Below are 16,714 nucleotides of genomic sequence, written 5' to 3'. Positions count from 1 at the left end.
TTAAAATTATGTGGAATTTAAGGGTTGGAGATAGTTTTGATGAAAGCAATTCATACATTTTATTATTAAAAAGTGCATCCTGTTGGTTTTAAAAGTGACCATTGTGAAATTATGAATATGATTATGTTATTCATGATTTTATTTTTAATTAAAAATGATTAAATTGTCTAATATTTGTTTCCAGCTGTGCAGCCTTTTTTTTTTGGATTAGCATAAAAACATTAATAATTTGTTCACACTAAGTAAATACAGTCAGTTTGGATTTCTTATTATCTTTGAGGCCCACCTCTGTAGAAATTAAGTGCATGTTTAAGGGTTAAATCTGCAGTTATGATGTTTGATGACTCTCTGTGTGTGAGGGATTAGCTAAGCAGCATGAGATGTGCTATCTTAGTGTCTGTCCAAATTGCTCATAATGAGAGATCAAAGACAAATGGTTGAGATGTTTTTGTTGCAGAACAGGATATGTTTGAATACATAGTACGTCTACACATCTGCTTTCTAACTCATCAGTGTATACAGTTGATATTTAATGTAGCTAGTAACATTTAATCACATTTCTGTCAGTCAGGTCAGAATCTCAGATGAAAGACTGGGTTTTAATTGATATCATAAGCTCAAAGGGTGGAGCAGAAAACAGCACAGGTGGGCGGTTTGCTGCTAACACTACGATGACCTTTATGTCATCTTTTTTGTATTTATTATTGACATATTTTAGGTTTATATCAAATATAATTAGTCACGTGGGGAAGTTTTCTCAAAAGCTATATGACATGTTTTCAGACAAGAGTTAACTGTGTAATGAAGGTAGATTTTAAAAATGTATTTTCCTAAAATTAATAACAATTAATAAATATTAATTATTCTACAATATTTAAATTTAAAGTTTGAAGGCTATTAAATAGCTTGAAGGTCTTATGAAGGTCTTACGGGTGTGGAACGACATGAGGGTGAATAATTAATGACAGAATTTTCATTTTTGGGTGAACTAACCCTTTAAATAGACCATTAAAAATCTAGTTAAAGGGTTAGTTCACCCAAAAATGAAAATTCTGTCATTAATTATTCACCATCATGTCATTCCACACCCATAAGACTTTCATTCATCTTCGGAATACAATTTAAGATATTTTTGATGAAATCCGAGAGGTATCTGACTCCTCCATAGACAGCAATTTAACCCTTTGACGCGTACGATCACACCGGTGTGATCAGTCTTGGCTGGCCCCAGGAGCGTACGATCACACCGGTGTGATTAGAACGTTCAGTGCATCACGTGATCAACTGCCAAATTCAAATGTGCGTGTGCGCTTTAATTGGCGCTAAACCAGAGACGAACGCGCGCAGCGCTTTTTATATCACATATATGCAGTGTTTTCAACCAAATAATGTTTATTTTAGATTTCAAACTTTTAAATGCACATGAGTACTAACAAAACAATATATTTAGAGTTTGTAAAATACACAATGATGTCTATAGAAGCGGAAATAACAACCCTTTCCATTATAACTTGACAACACGTTTAATTCATATCAGATACACATTGTGAAAGTAACTTAAAGCTTACTCTATTCTTCCCCAGTTCACTGGCACACTTACTTTCATGTATTTCGGGAGAAGTGGATAAATTCACGGGTTGTAAATCCAACAGATCCGATTCGCGCGGTGCAAACTAACATGGCGGTGCCCATCGCTCATATGGCTCAACTAACGCGATCGTTATAAAGCTGTTTAAACAGCAAAACACATCCACTTGTACATATTTGGCAATCGGAATATTAGATATTTCTTGCTATAGTTAACAAATTTTTGAAAAAAAAGGAAAAATTAAATGAAAGCAGATCATCATTCATACAGTGCTGCGGTGTGTCACGTAACAAGCGATGATGCGTCACCATGGAAACCATAAAGTGATACGTTCTAAATAACGGTCGCTTTAAAAAACTCACGCTGGGGGGTCAGACAGAATATTTGAAACTTACGTGCGAAAGCGTTAACCAACACTTTCAAGGTCCAGAAAGGTACTAAAGACATCGTTAAAATAGTCCATGTGACTGCAGTGGCTCAACCGTAATTTTATGAAGCGACAAGAATACTTTTTGTGCACAAAAGCAAAACAAAAACAATGACTTTATTCAACAGTATCTTCTCTTTGTGTCATTCTCCTACGTTATTTACATTCAGTGCTTCCAGGTTCTACGTCAGAACGCTGACTCAGAATTGGCCGATGCTGTACATGTGAGCAGCACAACGCATGTGTGTGATGCTAACGCAGGAGCCAGCCAATACTGAGCCGGCATTCGGATGTAAATACGGAAGCGCTGCACTGCGTCAACTGCGTAGGCGAATGAAAGGGGAGAGACGAAATTGTTGAATATACATGAATGAGGGATTAATAAACCTCTTGTGTTTCATCAAAAATATCTTAATTTGTGTTCCGAAGATGAATGAAGGACGTATGCATTTGGAACGACACAAGGGTGAGTAATTAATGATAACATTTTCTTTTTTGGGTGAACTAAACCTTTAATGGTAGATTTCCAATACTGGGGTATGTTGTTACAAAAGGTATGTTCAGTGAGCTATCTTTTTTTTCCTCCCTCCTGGGCAGTGACAGTAAAAAATGTATTTTATTTTATTAAGGTATGTGACTTATGATCTTAAGAAATTTTTAAGTAAAATGTGTAAAACAAAAAAACAAAAAACTGGCCTTCCCAATAAATTTTGTTAGGCTACCTAAAATAAAATATAAAAACACAATATATATATATATATATATATATATATATATATATATATATATATATATATATATATATATATATATATATATATATATATATATATAAAATAGTGTATATTATTAGAAATCTTTTATTATTAAAGTAAACAAGATACGATAATCTGGAAATATTGTTTTTTTTTTTTTTTTTTTTTTTGATAAATAGAATAAATCAGGCCACACTGACTGACTCATTGTGAACTGATGAATAGGTCATCTTATGAATTATTCAACAGCCCTCGATTATGCAGTGCTGTGCTGTAGTTAATATCTCTGCATTAGTATAGATACTTGTCTGAGACACCAGTGGCATCGCTGCCCTGCCTCCTGCATCAACTGCAGTATATGATGTTTGCTGTATGTTTGCTTTTTAAACTTCTCTTTTCTCTCCCTTTACAATCCTATGGTGTTTCCTTCACCTTCTAACTCTGCATCTTTTATTTTTTTCTCATCATCTCTCTCTTGCTCTACCTTTGCGGTCAGCGTTGAGAGCACTGCATTCATTCATGACTTCTGTGTGAGTTCGGCTGGCTCAGCAGAACACTTTTTGCTGGTGTAATGCTGACTCCATCTCTGAGCAGGGATGTAAAATCAGTGCTGGTCAGGGGTGAGGCCTTGTCCTTGGATATATTAGAGCGATAGAGTTTCAATAGAACATTTATAGACTAATTCATGCAGTACAGCTAGAACTACATCTATACATTACAGCATTACAGCTTTTCTGGAACTCTCCTAAATGAAGTTATTGGCCATAGTGTGTTTGACTGCTGCTGGTCAGGGGTATTGATTGATAGAGATGGCATATAGATTCAGATCCCTGCAGTGCCAGCTGGTTGTGAATCTAATGCAGTGTGGGACTTTTAATGACCTCACCCACACACATTTGCCAAGCAACAAACAGAATTTTAGCTTTAGTGTGTACGTTCTTAATTGAGGTGAATATCAGACGTTATGCTTATGTAAGTGCATTGACTTGTTTTCCTGGAAGGGCGCTGAAACCTGAGGAGCTTTAGCATCGATCACCATCTGCCCTTCCCTACAAGACATGATTCTCTCAGCTTTGTTCAGTCCATCCACAGTCTTTCCCAAAATAATACATTATTAATAATACGAAAGACACATTTGTGGTCCTTTTGAGTGTTTAATCAGACTCCAAATCGGAACTTTAGAATTTTAGTCGCACTTTTCTCTAACCAATCAATCAATCACTGATATAATCCTGCCCTACATTTTTTTTTAAATGGCTTGTGAACACTGTTTTATGTTGACTATAAAGTATTCTAGATTTGTCAATAAAATGATTTGAATTATATTTTTGAATTGTCTAAAATATACATTTAAAATCACTGTTGGTTTCATTATTACAGTCAGAAATATATTCTGCATTTGTCATTAAACATATCTGCAAGATGGAGTTTGTTTTGCCTGCGACCATCTATATACAGTAATATATGTTTAAAAAAATATGGCCTGGCTAGCAGTCAAGTCTTCATCCAGTCCATGATGAACATATGGCCCAACTAATTGATGGAACAAAACATTAACAGTACAGAAAAAGGTCATGTTGAATCGTGTATGGTACACATGAGAAGCATTTGCTCTTGAGCTGGAATGTTCATGCTGACTGATTTTTGTGGATATTGAATTTATGTGTATAATTAATCTTCACTAGTCCTTTCAGTAACCCTTGGTTCAGGCTGCAGTAATGATTTATGATAATGTTTAATAGTATATATATATTTTCTTTTTTTCTCTCCTTTGTAAAGGACTGCTTAATTTTGGAAAAGAATGATTTCCACCACCCAGTATGCTCATTCCAAGATGACTTCCAAGAGTTTGAGATGATCGATGATGAAGATGAAGATGATGAGGAAGAAGAAGAGGAAGCAGATCCTGATGCTCCTCCCTCACCATCAGCATCTCCTCCCCCCTCCCCTACTCTGGGCACCCTCAAGAGCCGTCCAACCACTCTAAACCTGACTGCACCAGTTTCACAGGTGCCTCTAACACACTTTACACAATCAATAAATCAATAAATATATATAATGTATATATAAATATCTTATATTTCTATACAAATATTTGCATTTATATATAATTTAAATATATAAAAATATAAATATTTATATATTTATACATACATGCTTATATTTCTTAAATATATACATTTATGTGTGTGTATTTATATATACATAATAATTATACACAATATATTCAATTTCAACACACATATATTACATAAACACAGACTCTTATTTTGTACACGATAACCACGGTCTAATATAGAACAGCCCTAATATATATATATATATATATATATATATATCAATATTTAAACTCCACTTTTTTGTTCTAATCTCAGGACTCCCTGAACAACAACAGCAATGTGTCACCACGAAAGTCAAGCTGGCAGGATTCTCTTCGAAACACGACTTCACAGGGTGATTATTGCTCATAAACTGTAGTGTATATATTATAATAATAAGTAAAATATATCATAATAACAATTTTAGTCATTATATTTCATGTAAAGATGAAAAAATTAATTGTTTTTTGTATTTATTTTCTAAACGCTCAAATTTCCTTATATTCAGTTTGTATGCTCTTTGCAAGTTTTAACTATTTTTGACATTTTCGCATTAGAATCTACCTGATTGATTATATTTATTAATATTTATTCTGGATTTATCTGTAACTATAAATCTATCCCACTGTGACTCATTTTACTCAATATTTTAGGCTGTTTGTCTCCAAACCACTCTTGCCTTGAGGACGGTTCCCATGTGACCACCTCATGCCCAGGGGCTCCAGACACCACCAGCTCTGCCAAAAGTACACCCTCAAATCCACCAGGACATTGTGGTCTCCATCAGTCACCTGGCAGGCCGTTGCTGTATGACTTTGAGGGCAACAGACGAGAGCGACCTGAATACGGTAAGAAGTCTGATCATGTTGCTAATGGCAAAATTAACCTCCAAAAACATTTCTCCTTTTGTCTTTTGTTTATCCTTGTTAACTTATCTAAATTACCCCCATCTCGCTTTTTCTTTTTCTATCTCTTTATTGTCCTGCAAACCAGGCTCCTTTGGTCAGCATAACTTGTCAAGTGGCTCTGAGGCAACTGAGGTGAAACCTGATGTTGAAGAATCCACTCTCAGTGAGCTTCTCCCCTCGGTTGATGACTGCACTTCTCAGTGCTCTGACACCGAGGTCGACCACGACCTGAATGGCCATGCCAAACGTCGACCTTGCCGCTCTCGACACACAAATGACACTTACACCGTGACAACGGAGACTGCTGATGACCCAGAGCTTGAAAACGATGGCACCAGTAGGTGTCTGTCCTCAACTGCACCTCTTGGTAATGATGCTGAGACTCCACTATCGGACGAGGAGCTGGACAAAGATTTTGCCATTGACTTCATTAGTAAGGATACCTATGATCAAACCTGCAAGGAAACTGGGGACTCTTCTTACGTTGAGTTTCCCTGCATTGAACCAACTGAATCTATTTCTGTCTCCAGCTACGTGTCATCCAGTCGATCAGACATACTTGATGCTATGGATGAACCTCGAAACATGCATCAGGGCCAACCTGCTGCTGCAAATGACACAACTTCTCCTTCTTCTGATCCAGGTATTGCTGATATGAATGCCAAACGCTACACAGAGTCAGATCGCCACAGCGATGACCTAAGCTCTCCTGGTTCGGACTCTGATATTGAAGGGGAACTTGAGGCTGCATTTGCGTGTGGTCCACTTGCTAGTAACATGATTTCCTCCATCTCAGAGACAGAGCTGGACCTAACAAGTGAATCCAGTAGCGGGCGCTCCTCGCACCTCACCAATTCCATTGAAGAAGCCAGCTCCCCAACTTCAGACCAAGAACTGGACCAGGAGCTGGACACAGAGCATGACAGCGGCATTGTGGGTCTAAAAGCATCTCTTCTTCTGGGCCAGCCCGACCCAATTAAACAAGACCCTTCACCAGGCCTTGATCCCAGCCCAGACATGTTGCAACTAGATGACGGCCAAGCTCTGATGGGTCTGCAGAACGTAGATGACGAACAGGGTTATGAGCACCAGGCTGATCCTGACGAGACTCTTCCCCCTGCCGTACCCTGTGAGGATAGCAGCTCTCAGCAGTTGTTGTTGAAGATTGAGCCCGACCACAGTCTTGAAAGCTTCAAACGCTCCTTCTACTTGCCTGTTGGCCCCAAACTCATGCCCTCTGTGGACGACTACGATGGTAACAGCGAGGGAGAGTCCGAGTCAGAGTCCGAGGACGAGCTCAGTGAAAACTCTGATTCTCCTTGGCTTCTAAGCAATCTGGTCAACAGGATGATTTCAGAAGGCTCCTACCCAATCAGCTGCCCAGAGGAGTGCTTCAAACGCTCAGCCTCCATCTCCGACACCATCTCGCCTTCGTCGGACCTAGAAACAGATGCTTTCAATGACACAGATGGCTGCAATTTGCAGAAGCAGAAATCTGAAGAAAAGTCACAAGAGGTGACCTCTGAAAAGTCAGAGATGAGAGTGGAGGAAGAGATGGAGAAAGAAGCCAGCTCTGTATCTGAAGAGGGACAGAAGGAAAGCAAGAGAACAGACTCTTGTCTGTACATGAGCAACCCTACATATGGCACCGTTACACCTGTCTTTACAGCGAGATTCGATACAAGGACAAAGAATTATGAATCAGAAGACTTCCCATCCCAAAACTCATTGAAAAACAAGCAGAAAGAAGAAGAGGAAGAGCCAAATAATGACTTAATGATGGAGAGAATGAAAGAGCTGGACTCTCCCAGCTTAAGCGAGAGCATAATCAGTGACAAGGACGAGGGACGGGAGACACGGGTCGATCAGCTCACTTTGCAGCGAATCACAGAAGTCAAAAACAGCCTTACGCTGGACCTCCCAACAGCACAGACCAATCACTGTTTCAGTCTCACGTACTCAACAGATAATGATGAAGATGAGCAAGATACCTCCCCTTTTCTGGATGATCTTCACAAGGCACAATCACCCTATGGAACGGAGAATTACTTGGACAGCTCCCCACCTATTGACGAAAGTGTACGAGAGTTGAGGAATGCAACCTCCGACCGGCCCGTTGATGACTCCTTGGCATATGATTCGATGAAGTACACCCTAGTGGTGGATGAAAACACAACGCTTGAGCTGGTGAGTCTGAAGCGCTGTACCTCTGTTCTTAGTGAGGACAGTGATGGACTCTCTACAATCTGTGATGAAGAAGGGGTTGATGAAGATGAAGACATTTACGGGCAGAGCCAGATGGTAGGAGGCATGAGACCTGATTTGCTGTTAAGTTCCTCTGAAGAAGACTCCTCCCCTGAGGCGGATTTGCCTTTCTCAAAGAAGTTCCTCAATGTATTTGTCAACAGCACGTCACGGTCCTCCAGTAAGTGAAATTTAACACTCTGCACAATATAGTTAATGGATAGTTGACCTCCATTTTGTTCTAAACCTGTAAACAAAAGGAAACCCAGACAGCAACATAGTGACGGTCCAGATCCGGCCCACATCTGGTCCACGTGTAATCCACATTTACCAGATGTGTGCCGGATCTGGGCCACACTAAGTTGCTGTCTGGGAATGTTTTGAAAAATGTGTTTTTGTGCATACAAAGAATATGTTATTTTGGAACCCACTGACTTTCACTGTATGGACAAAAAGCAGAAGAAAGTAAGTCATACAGGTTGTAAATGATGACAGAAGTTTTGTTTTTGGCTGAACTATCCCTTTAGTTAAATAAATGAACATCAAATGTGCCATTTTTATATTGAAAGATTTCTTAGTGCCCAAATCACCAGAGCAATGACTTTAGCTCTACTGGTTCGGACTTATATTGAAGGGGAACTTGAGGCTGTGTTTGTGATGGTCCACTTGTTAGCAAAATGATTCCCTCCATTTCAGAGACAGAGCTGAATCCACTTCAGCATCCAATGTTATTGTTTTCTCTCTTGCTAGATTCAAAGCTAACTAATATGACAATAAAACAATATTCAAAGCTACTGTAAAGGTTTAATATGCACAAAGGGGAAAAGATAAACAAATTGTTGTATATTACCTAAATATATTACCAAAATTAAATTCACTCCCATTCACAGAGCCATTCTGAGCTCTTTTAATACAGTTTAGTAGAGATTTAGATGATCATTTTACATAATTTAGGAGTCTGTCTCACTGAATAGAAAGGATATTTAATAATCCTAATGAGATGACATCAGAAGATGAAGGGTTTTCTATGACATGCTTCTAAATGGGTTTCACAGTACTCTGTGACACACCCACATGTTGGGTTTATGTTTTATGAGGACTTTCCATAGACATAATGATTTTTATACTGTACAAACTGTATATTCTACCCCCCCCACACACACACTACCCCTACCCCTAAACCTACCCATCACAGGAAACTGTGCACATTTTTACTTTCTCACAAAAACTCATTCTGATTTATAAGCCTTTTGAAAAATGGGGACATGGGGGAATGTCCTCATAAGTCACCCTCTTCTTGTAATACCCATGTCATACCCATGTCATTATACATACTTGTGTCCTGATATGTCACAAAAACGCACGCACACACACACACACACACACTCACACACACTCACACACACACAGGCAGAGGGTCTACCTTGGGGCTTATACCTCAGTATACAATGGGATAATGCATGTGCACTATGCGTTTTTCAGGCACAGAGTCTTTTGGGCTTTTCTCGTGCACTATAAATGGAGAAGAAAGAGATCAGACTCACAGAGCAGTCTTCAGGTGAGTAAAGCTGCCCACGCTATAACCTAAAATCACCTAGCTTTAATCAAAAAGCTCCAAGCTGGTTTAAAGTATACAAACCCTCAAGGAAATCTTATTTTTCAGTATCTGTCAAAACACATAAAATTGACTGCTTATTATATCTATTGCAAGCAATGGAGATGCAAGTTTTAATGCCCACGCTGCAGGTTCATCCCACGACATGCAGATGAGCTAGAGTTAGATGTTGATGATCCATTATTCGTTGAGGAAGAGGAGGATGATTATTGGTACCGTGGGTATAACATGCGCACAGGGGCCAGGGGGATTTTCCCAGCGTACTACGCCCACGAAGTTGTTGGCCAAACAAAAGACCTGATGAGTAAGTATTTTAATATATTTTTTTTATTTCTTGTGCTCATGGTCAAGTCCTATAAAAATAAAATTCTTTCTGTTTTCCATGATTAAATTTGTTTTAAAGTATTTTCATATGATATGATTGTATGAGTGTATTCTAAGAGTACATATATATATATATATATATCTTAAAGACTTTTATTGAAGTGGCCTTCTACTAAGTAATGTGTGACTGTTTTCTTTTTCTTTCCTATTTCTCTGGCCTTCACATCTGGTCCCTTTGTTAAAGCACTTGGTGAGTCAGCATATGTGAGTCTGTATGTGTGTGTTTCCATAGCAATGAAGAGGAACCCTGCTTGGATGGAAAGCTTCCGAGTGCAATTCCTGGGTTCGGTGGAGGTTCCTTATCACCAAGGCAACGGCATCCTGTGTGCTGCCATGCAAAAGGTACTGTAAATAGGAAATGTATCAGTTTGTGCATCACTTGTGCGATATAGTACTAAATAAATGCGCAATGTTTTATCATATGATACAAACCTGAACTAATGTGTTTGTGTTTGTCTTACAGATCGCTATGGCAAGGAAGAGGACAGTGCATCTTCATCCCCCGTCTATTTGTGAGCTAGAAATAAGCTTGCAGGGTGTGAAACTTGTCATGAGTTTGGATGATGAGTACGACTTTTCAGGGGAGGTGAGAGAAAGCGTGAGAAAATGAGAGAGAAAACATTTTTTTGTTTGTTTAAGTCATATTCAGCTGGTCCTGAGCTGTTTTTTTTTTTATATTTATTAATTTTATTATTTATTATTTAGCTACTCTTATCTCATGTGAGTGTAAATGATTTTTAACTGTTTTACTTTACTAAAATTAAATATATATTTTTTAATATGTGCATAACATTTTTTTTGGGGGGGGGGAAAGAAAATATACCTTTAATACATAAAAGATACATTTTGAAAATATCTAAATCTCAACATTTGGATATTTTTTTTTAATATACATTTTATGTAATTCCTCTTCTCCTTTCTTTTCATAGTTTGACAGATGTAGTCACTTCTTCCAAATGAAAAACATCTCCTTCTGTGGATGTCATCCTAAAAACAACTGGTAAACACACACACACACACACACACACACACACACACACACACACACACACACACACACACACACACACACACACACACATGTTTGTTTTTGTGAATTGTGGGGACTTTCCATAGACTTCAATGCATTTTACACTGAACAAACTGTACATTCTATCCCCCTACCCTGCCCCTACCCCTAAGCCTAACCCTCACAGGAAACTGTGCAAACTTTTACTTTTTCACAAAAACTCATTCTATATGATTTATAAACCCATTTACATTGTGGGGACCGCTGGCTGGTCGATGTAGGTGAACTCAGGTTTATATTACATCATGGGGACATTTGGTCCCCACAATGTAATATAAACAAAAGCACACACACACACACACACACACACACACATTGGGTTTCCATGTTTTATGGTTACATTACATTCCATAGACATAATGATTTTTATTCTGAACAAACTGTATATTTTATCTCCTAAATCTACCCTTCATAGAAAACTTTCTACATTTTTACATTTTCAAAAACATCCCTTAGTATGATTTATGAGCTGTTTTCCTCATGGGGACCAAAAAATGTACCAACAAGGACAAAGATTTTGGATATTTAGGGACATTTTGTCCCCAAAACGTAGGGTTTACCTGAACCACACACACACACACCATAAAACTTTTTTTTGATTTCTTTTAGTAACTCCCCATATAAGTCTTGGAAGATATTGCAGGCTTAATAAGATTGTCCCCTCTCTCTATGTGTTTTTCTGTAGTTATTTTGGTTTTATCACCAAGCACCCGATGCTGAACAGGTTTGCATGTCACGTCTTCGTCTCTCAGGACTCCATGAGACATGTAGCCGAGTGTGTGGGGTGAGTCTAATGCTTTTAAAACGTCACACAATAACATTCACAATAAACTTTTGAGACAGAGAATAGAGAGCCAAAAAGAAAAGAAGAAAAGAGTGGAGCAGAGAAGTTAATGACAGTGATTGGTCTCAGCTCCATTATCAGAGCACAGAACAGACTGCTGTGTGAATTATTAAAGCTTTTCTCTTTTAGAGCAGACAGGAGTTATGGGCCCCAACAGGAGAGAGCTAGCTCTGCCACAGTACATAATATGACCTTATGAACATATACATTATTTAACCTTATCATTAGCAGAAAAATGGAGGAAAATGTTTAAAGGATTAGTTCACTTCAGAATTAAAACTTTCTGATCATTTACTCACCCCCATGTCATCCAAGATGTTTAAGTCTTTCTTTCTTCAGTCGAAAAGAAATTAAGGTTTTTGAGGAAAACATTCCAGGATTTTCCTCCATATAGTGGACTTCAACGGGTACCAACAGGTTGAAGGTCCAAATTGCAGTTTCAGTGCAGCTTCAAAGGGCTCTACGCGATCCCAGCCGAGGAATAAGGGTCTCGTCTAGCATAATGGTCAGTCATTTTCAGTTGCATTACAGTTGCATCTCAATAAATTAGAATGTCGAAAAGTTCTTTTATTTCAGTAATTCAACTCAAATTGTGGAACTCGTGTATTAAATAAATTCAATGCACACATATTTAAGTACACAATTAGTACATTATGGGTTCAAGTGTACTATAAATGGTATTTAAATACATTTTTTAAATACAGAGATAGTATATTAAAAGTACATTTTAGTTCATATTTCAAGGTGTCTCAAAATAGCACCGTTGAGTACACTTAGATGTTCTTAAAGGTGCCATCAAATGTTTTTTTACAAGATGTAATATAAGTCTAAGGTGTCCCCTGAATGTGTCTGTGAAGTTTCAGCTCAAAATACGCCATAGATTTTTTTTAAATACATTTTTTTAACTGCCTATTTTGAGGCATAATTAGAAATGCGCCAATTCCGGGCTGCTGGCCCTTTAATTGCTTGTGCCCTGCACACGGAGCTCGCGCTTGCCTTTAACAGTGCATAAACAAAGTTTACACAGCTAATATAACCCTCAAAATGGATCTTTACAAAGTGTTTGTCATGCATACTGCATGCATGCGTCGGATTATGTGAGTATAATTTATTTGGCTATTTTCATTTGATTCTGAATGAATTTGATGGTGCTCCGTGGCTAACGGCTAATGCTACACTGTTGGAGAGATTTATAAAGAATGAAGTTGTGTTTATGAATTATACAGACTGCAAGTGTTTAACAATGAAAATAATGACGGCTCTTGTCTCCGTGAATACAGTAAGAAACGATGGTAACTTTAACCACATTTAACAGTACATTAGCAATATGCTAATGAAACATTTAGAAAGACAATTTACAAATATCACTAAAAATATCAAGTAATCATGGATCATGTCAGTTATTATTGCTCCATCTGCCATTTTTCGCTATTGTCCTTGCTTGCTTACCTAGTCTGACGATTCAGCTGTGTGCATCCAGACGTTACTGCCTGCCCTGGTCTAATGCCTTTCATAATGTTGGGAACATCATGGGCTGGCATATGCAAATATTGGGGCGTACACCCCAACTGTTATGTAACAGTCGGTGTTATGTTGAGATTCGCCTGTTTTTCGGATGTCTTTTAAACAAATGAGATTTACATAAGAAGGAGGAAACAATGGAGTTTGAGACTCACTGTATGTCATTTCCATGTACTGAACTCTAGTTATTTAACTATGCCGACGTAATTTCAATTTTTGTATCTAGGGCACCTATAAGATAACCTTGAGAACTACTAAAGAAGAATTTTCAGTATATTAAGTACAAAATTAGTGCACAAAAATAGAGCGCCTTAAGTATATTATAGAAATGTACTTTTTTTTCACCTGTGTTTATACCCTGAGAATGGTAATTTAATATAACTCGAAATTAAATATTCTAATAATTTGAGATACTGATTACAGCAAGCTGTAATCATCAAAATGAAAACAAAAAGTCTGGAAATATTTTACTTTATGTCTAATAAATCTAGAATATATTTAAGTTTTACCTTTTGAAGTTTTAAGTTTTACCTTTTGAATAAAATTATAGAAAAAAAAAAACATTTTTCATAATATTCTAATTTATTGAGATGCACCTGTACATACATTTTATCCACAAATGCTCATCTTGCACTAGCTCTGCGATGCGCCACACATTATGTAATCAAGTTGGAAAGGTCACGCTTGACGTAGGCGGAAGTAACGATCCAGTATTTACAAAGCGAAAGTGCAAACGGCCTTTACAAAAAAAAAAAGGGAAAACAATGATGTTGGATGATTTTGAATTTGGAGTAGAAAATGAGATGGAGTTTTTCGCCCTATTGTGGTACTTCTGTACGTTACGTGTGACCTTTCCAACATGATTACGTAATGCGTGGCACATTGCGGAGCTAGTGCAAGATGAGCTTTTGGGGTTAAAAAGTATATAAATCTTAGAAAATGACCAATAAGATAAGACCTTTATTCCTCGGCTGAGATCATGTAGAGCCCTTTGAAGCTGCACTGAAACTGCAATTTAAACCTTCAACCTATTGGTAGCCACTATATGGTTGAAGTCCACTATATGGAGAAAAATCCTGGAATGTTTTCCTCAAAAAACATAATTTCTTTTTGACTGAAGAAAGAAAGACATAAACATCTTGGGTGACCCGGGGTGAGTAAATGATCAGAAAATTTTAATTCTGACACAGCCGCCATTTTCGCTACATACATATCCCAATGTATATTCTGATCAAATATGTCTCTGTGCTTGTTTTAGACGGGCATTCCATGAGTACTACCAGGAGCACTTAGAATACGCCTGTCCTACCGAAGACATCTACCTTGAGTAGAGGAGGAAAGGCGTAACCATGGCAACTGCTGTCCCTTACGACAGATGTCTGTTCCTGGGCTTGGCCACTACGAGGCGCCTGGCAGCCTTCTCAAATGTAACATAGGCCTCATCTCTTTATTCTCTTCCTCAGTTTCTCTTGTTCTCTCGACATGAACTGAGCTGAATACTCTACATAGGCTCTTAGTGGTCTGTCTATTTATTTAAATGTTTATCGATTAATTTATTCTCTTCATTGAGATGGATTGCCTGTTTATTTGACTTTTCTACTATATAATTAGGGACATGGTTTGGGGTGGATACATTGGTTCAATTTCTTTTTTTATATATATAGTCCTGGTTTAGAAAAGGCAAAATATGACTTCACATGTTTGAATGCATGGCTTTGAGGGTTATGCTCACAAACACACATACACACAGGAGAAATCTAACAATGTCTAAAATCGGAAGGCAATGAAAGGTTCGAGTCTGAAGACCAGGATTGTTTGTATATATGTATTTGTCCGATTCTGATACATTGCTGTACTGGGTTTGTACTAAAAAGAACAGGGCAGTAGGACGTGACCTGGAAACGTTGATAGGTCTACAGATTGTCTGTTCCAATGTAGTAGAAAGTTTAATGTACGTTTCTGATATTACCGCAATGTAAATACTGTACAATTAGGGACGACTGTAGGTGAATACAGATGCTTCATTACATCACGGTATGCAAGTATCCTGCACCATCTGTCTGCGAATGACAAAGTGGGACGGATTGCAGGTAGGCAGGCTGGGTGATGGATCTAAAGATGGTTTGGTGAATGTTATGAAGTCAACATATTTGACCCCAAAATCACAATAACTAATTAAGAAATTTTATTTTGCTTAAAGAAAATTAAGCCATTATGATTTTTGCCGTTGTGACATTATTTTCATCACAATTTCACACCTACAGTTAGTGTAATGCATCCAGATGTTTATCATTTTATTATTTTCACGGCCATTTTGGCATTATTTTCATCACAAATGTAACACCTACAATTACTGTAATGCATCCAGATGTTTTAGTGTTGATTTTGTTTATAATTTTCATTATTTTCACTGCAATTTTGGCATTATTTTCATCCCAATTTAACACCTACCATTACTGTAATGCATCCAGATGTTGTAGTGTTGAGTTTTTTTTAGTTATTTTCATTGCCATTTTCCCATTGTTTTCATCATAATTGATCACCCACAATTACAGTCATGTATCCAGATGTTTTAGTTTTAAGTTTATTTTTAGTTTTTCATTTTTAGTCATTGATTATTCTTACTAACACAGTTATAAAAATCATCCCATCAATATTTGTAATTAAAATCAGCATGCAATTAAGGCTGTGCTACAAATAATACCATAATGTATAAATAATTTACAATGATTATATCATTAATATGTTTAATAATATAATCAAAATATTAGTTAATATATTATTAATTAATATATCTATTAATATATCATAATTTTCTTTTTTTTTTTGCTTTACAGTAATGGAGGGTGTGGTAAGGGAATGTAATAGTTGTCATGAAACAATAATAAAATAAATCATTTTTCTTAAAGGTGCAAAGTGTACATTTTAGGAGGATCTATTGACAGAAATGCAATATAATATACATAACTATGTTTCAGTGGTGTATAAAGAACTTACATAATGAATCGTTATGTTTTTATTACCTTAGGATGAGCCATTTCTATATACATACACCACGGGTCCCCTTACATGTGAAGCATTTTGAACCAGCATGTTTCTACAGAGGCCCTAAACGGACAAACTGCTCTACAGAGCGTGTTTGCTTGACTGACTACTCTCTGCTGTCTAAAATGTACACACTGCACGTTTAATTCAGAGTAAATTATTATTATTATTAATTTTGGGGTGAAATATGACTCAGATATGTTTGACCGACTTTG

At 37.2% G+C, this 16,714-nt stretch overlaps 1 protein-coding gene across 1 annotated transcript in view; it reads left to right on the top strand.

The window, feature by feature from the left end:
- mapk8ip2 (mitogen-activated protein kinase 8 interacting protein 2) overlaps positions 1–14,785 on the top strand; it is a 32,597-nt gene extending 17,812 nt beyond the window's left edge. The window contains exons 4-14 of the mRNA XM_067389199.1: positions 4,550–4,780; positions 5,146–5,224; positions 5,523–5,717; positions 5,863–8,202; positions 9,504–9,579; positions 9,768–9,940; positions 10,253–10,362; positions 10,484–10,606; positions 10,950–11,020; positions 11,775–11,873; positions 14,713–14,785. Coding sequence (XP_067245300.1) covers positions 4,550–4,780; positions 5,146–5,224; positions 5,523–5,717; positions 5,863–8,202; positions 9,504–9,579; positions 9,768–9,940; positions 10,253–10,362; positions 10,484–10,606; positions 10,950–11,020; positions 11,775–11,873; positions 14,713–14,785 — 3,570 coding nt within the window. The remainder of the gene's footprint in view (positions 1–4,549; positions 4,781–5,145; positions 5,225–5,522; positions 5,718–5,862; positions 8,203–9,503; positions 9,580–9,767; positions 9,941–10,252; positions 10,363–10,483; positions 10,607–10,949; positions 11,021–11,774; positions 11,874–14,712) is intronic.
- The last annotated feature ends 1,929 nt before the right edge of the window (positions 14,786–16,714 follow it).

This window comes from Chanodichthys erythropterus, chromosome 7, assembly GCF_024489055.1.
Source record: "Chanodichthys erythropterus isolate Z2021 chromosome 7, ASM2448905v1, whole genome shotgun sequence".
Taxonomy (NCBI): Eukaryota; Metazoa; Chordata; class Actinopteri; order Cypriniformes; family Xenocyprididae; genus Chanodichthys; species Chanodichthys erythropterus.
This window is presented reverse-complemented; position numbering and strand designations above follow the sequence as displayed.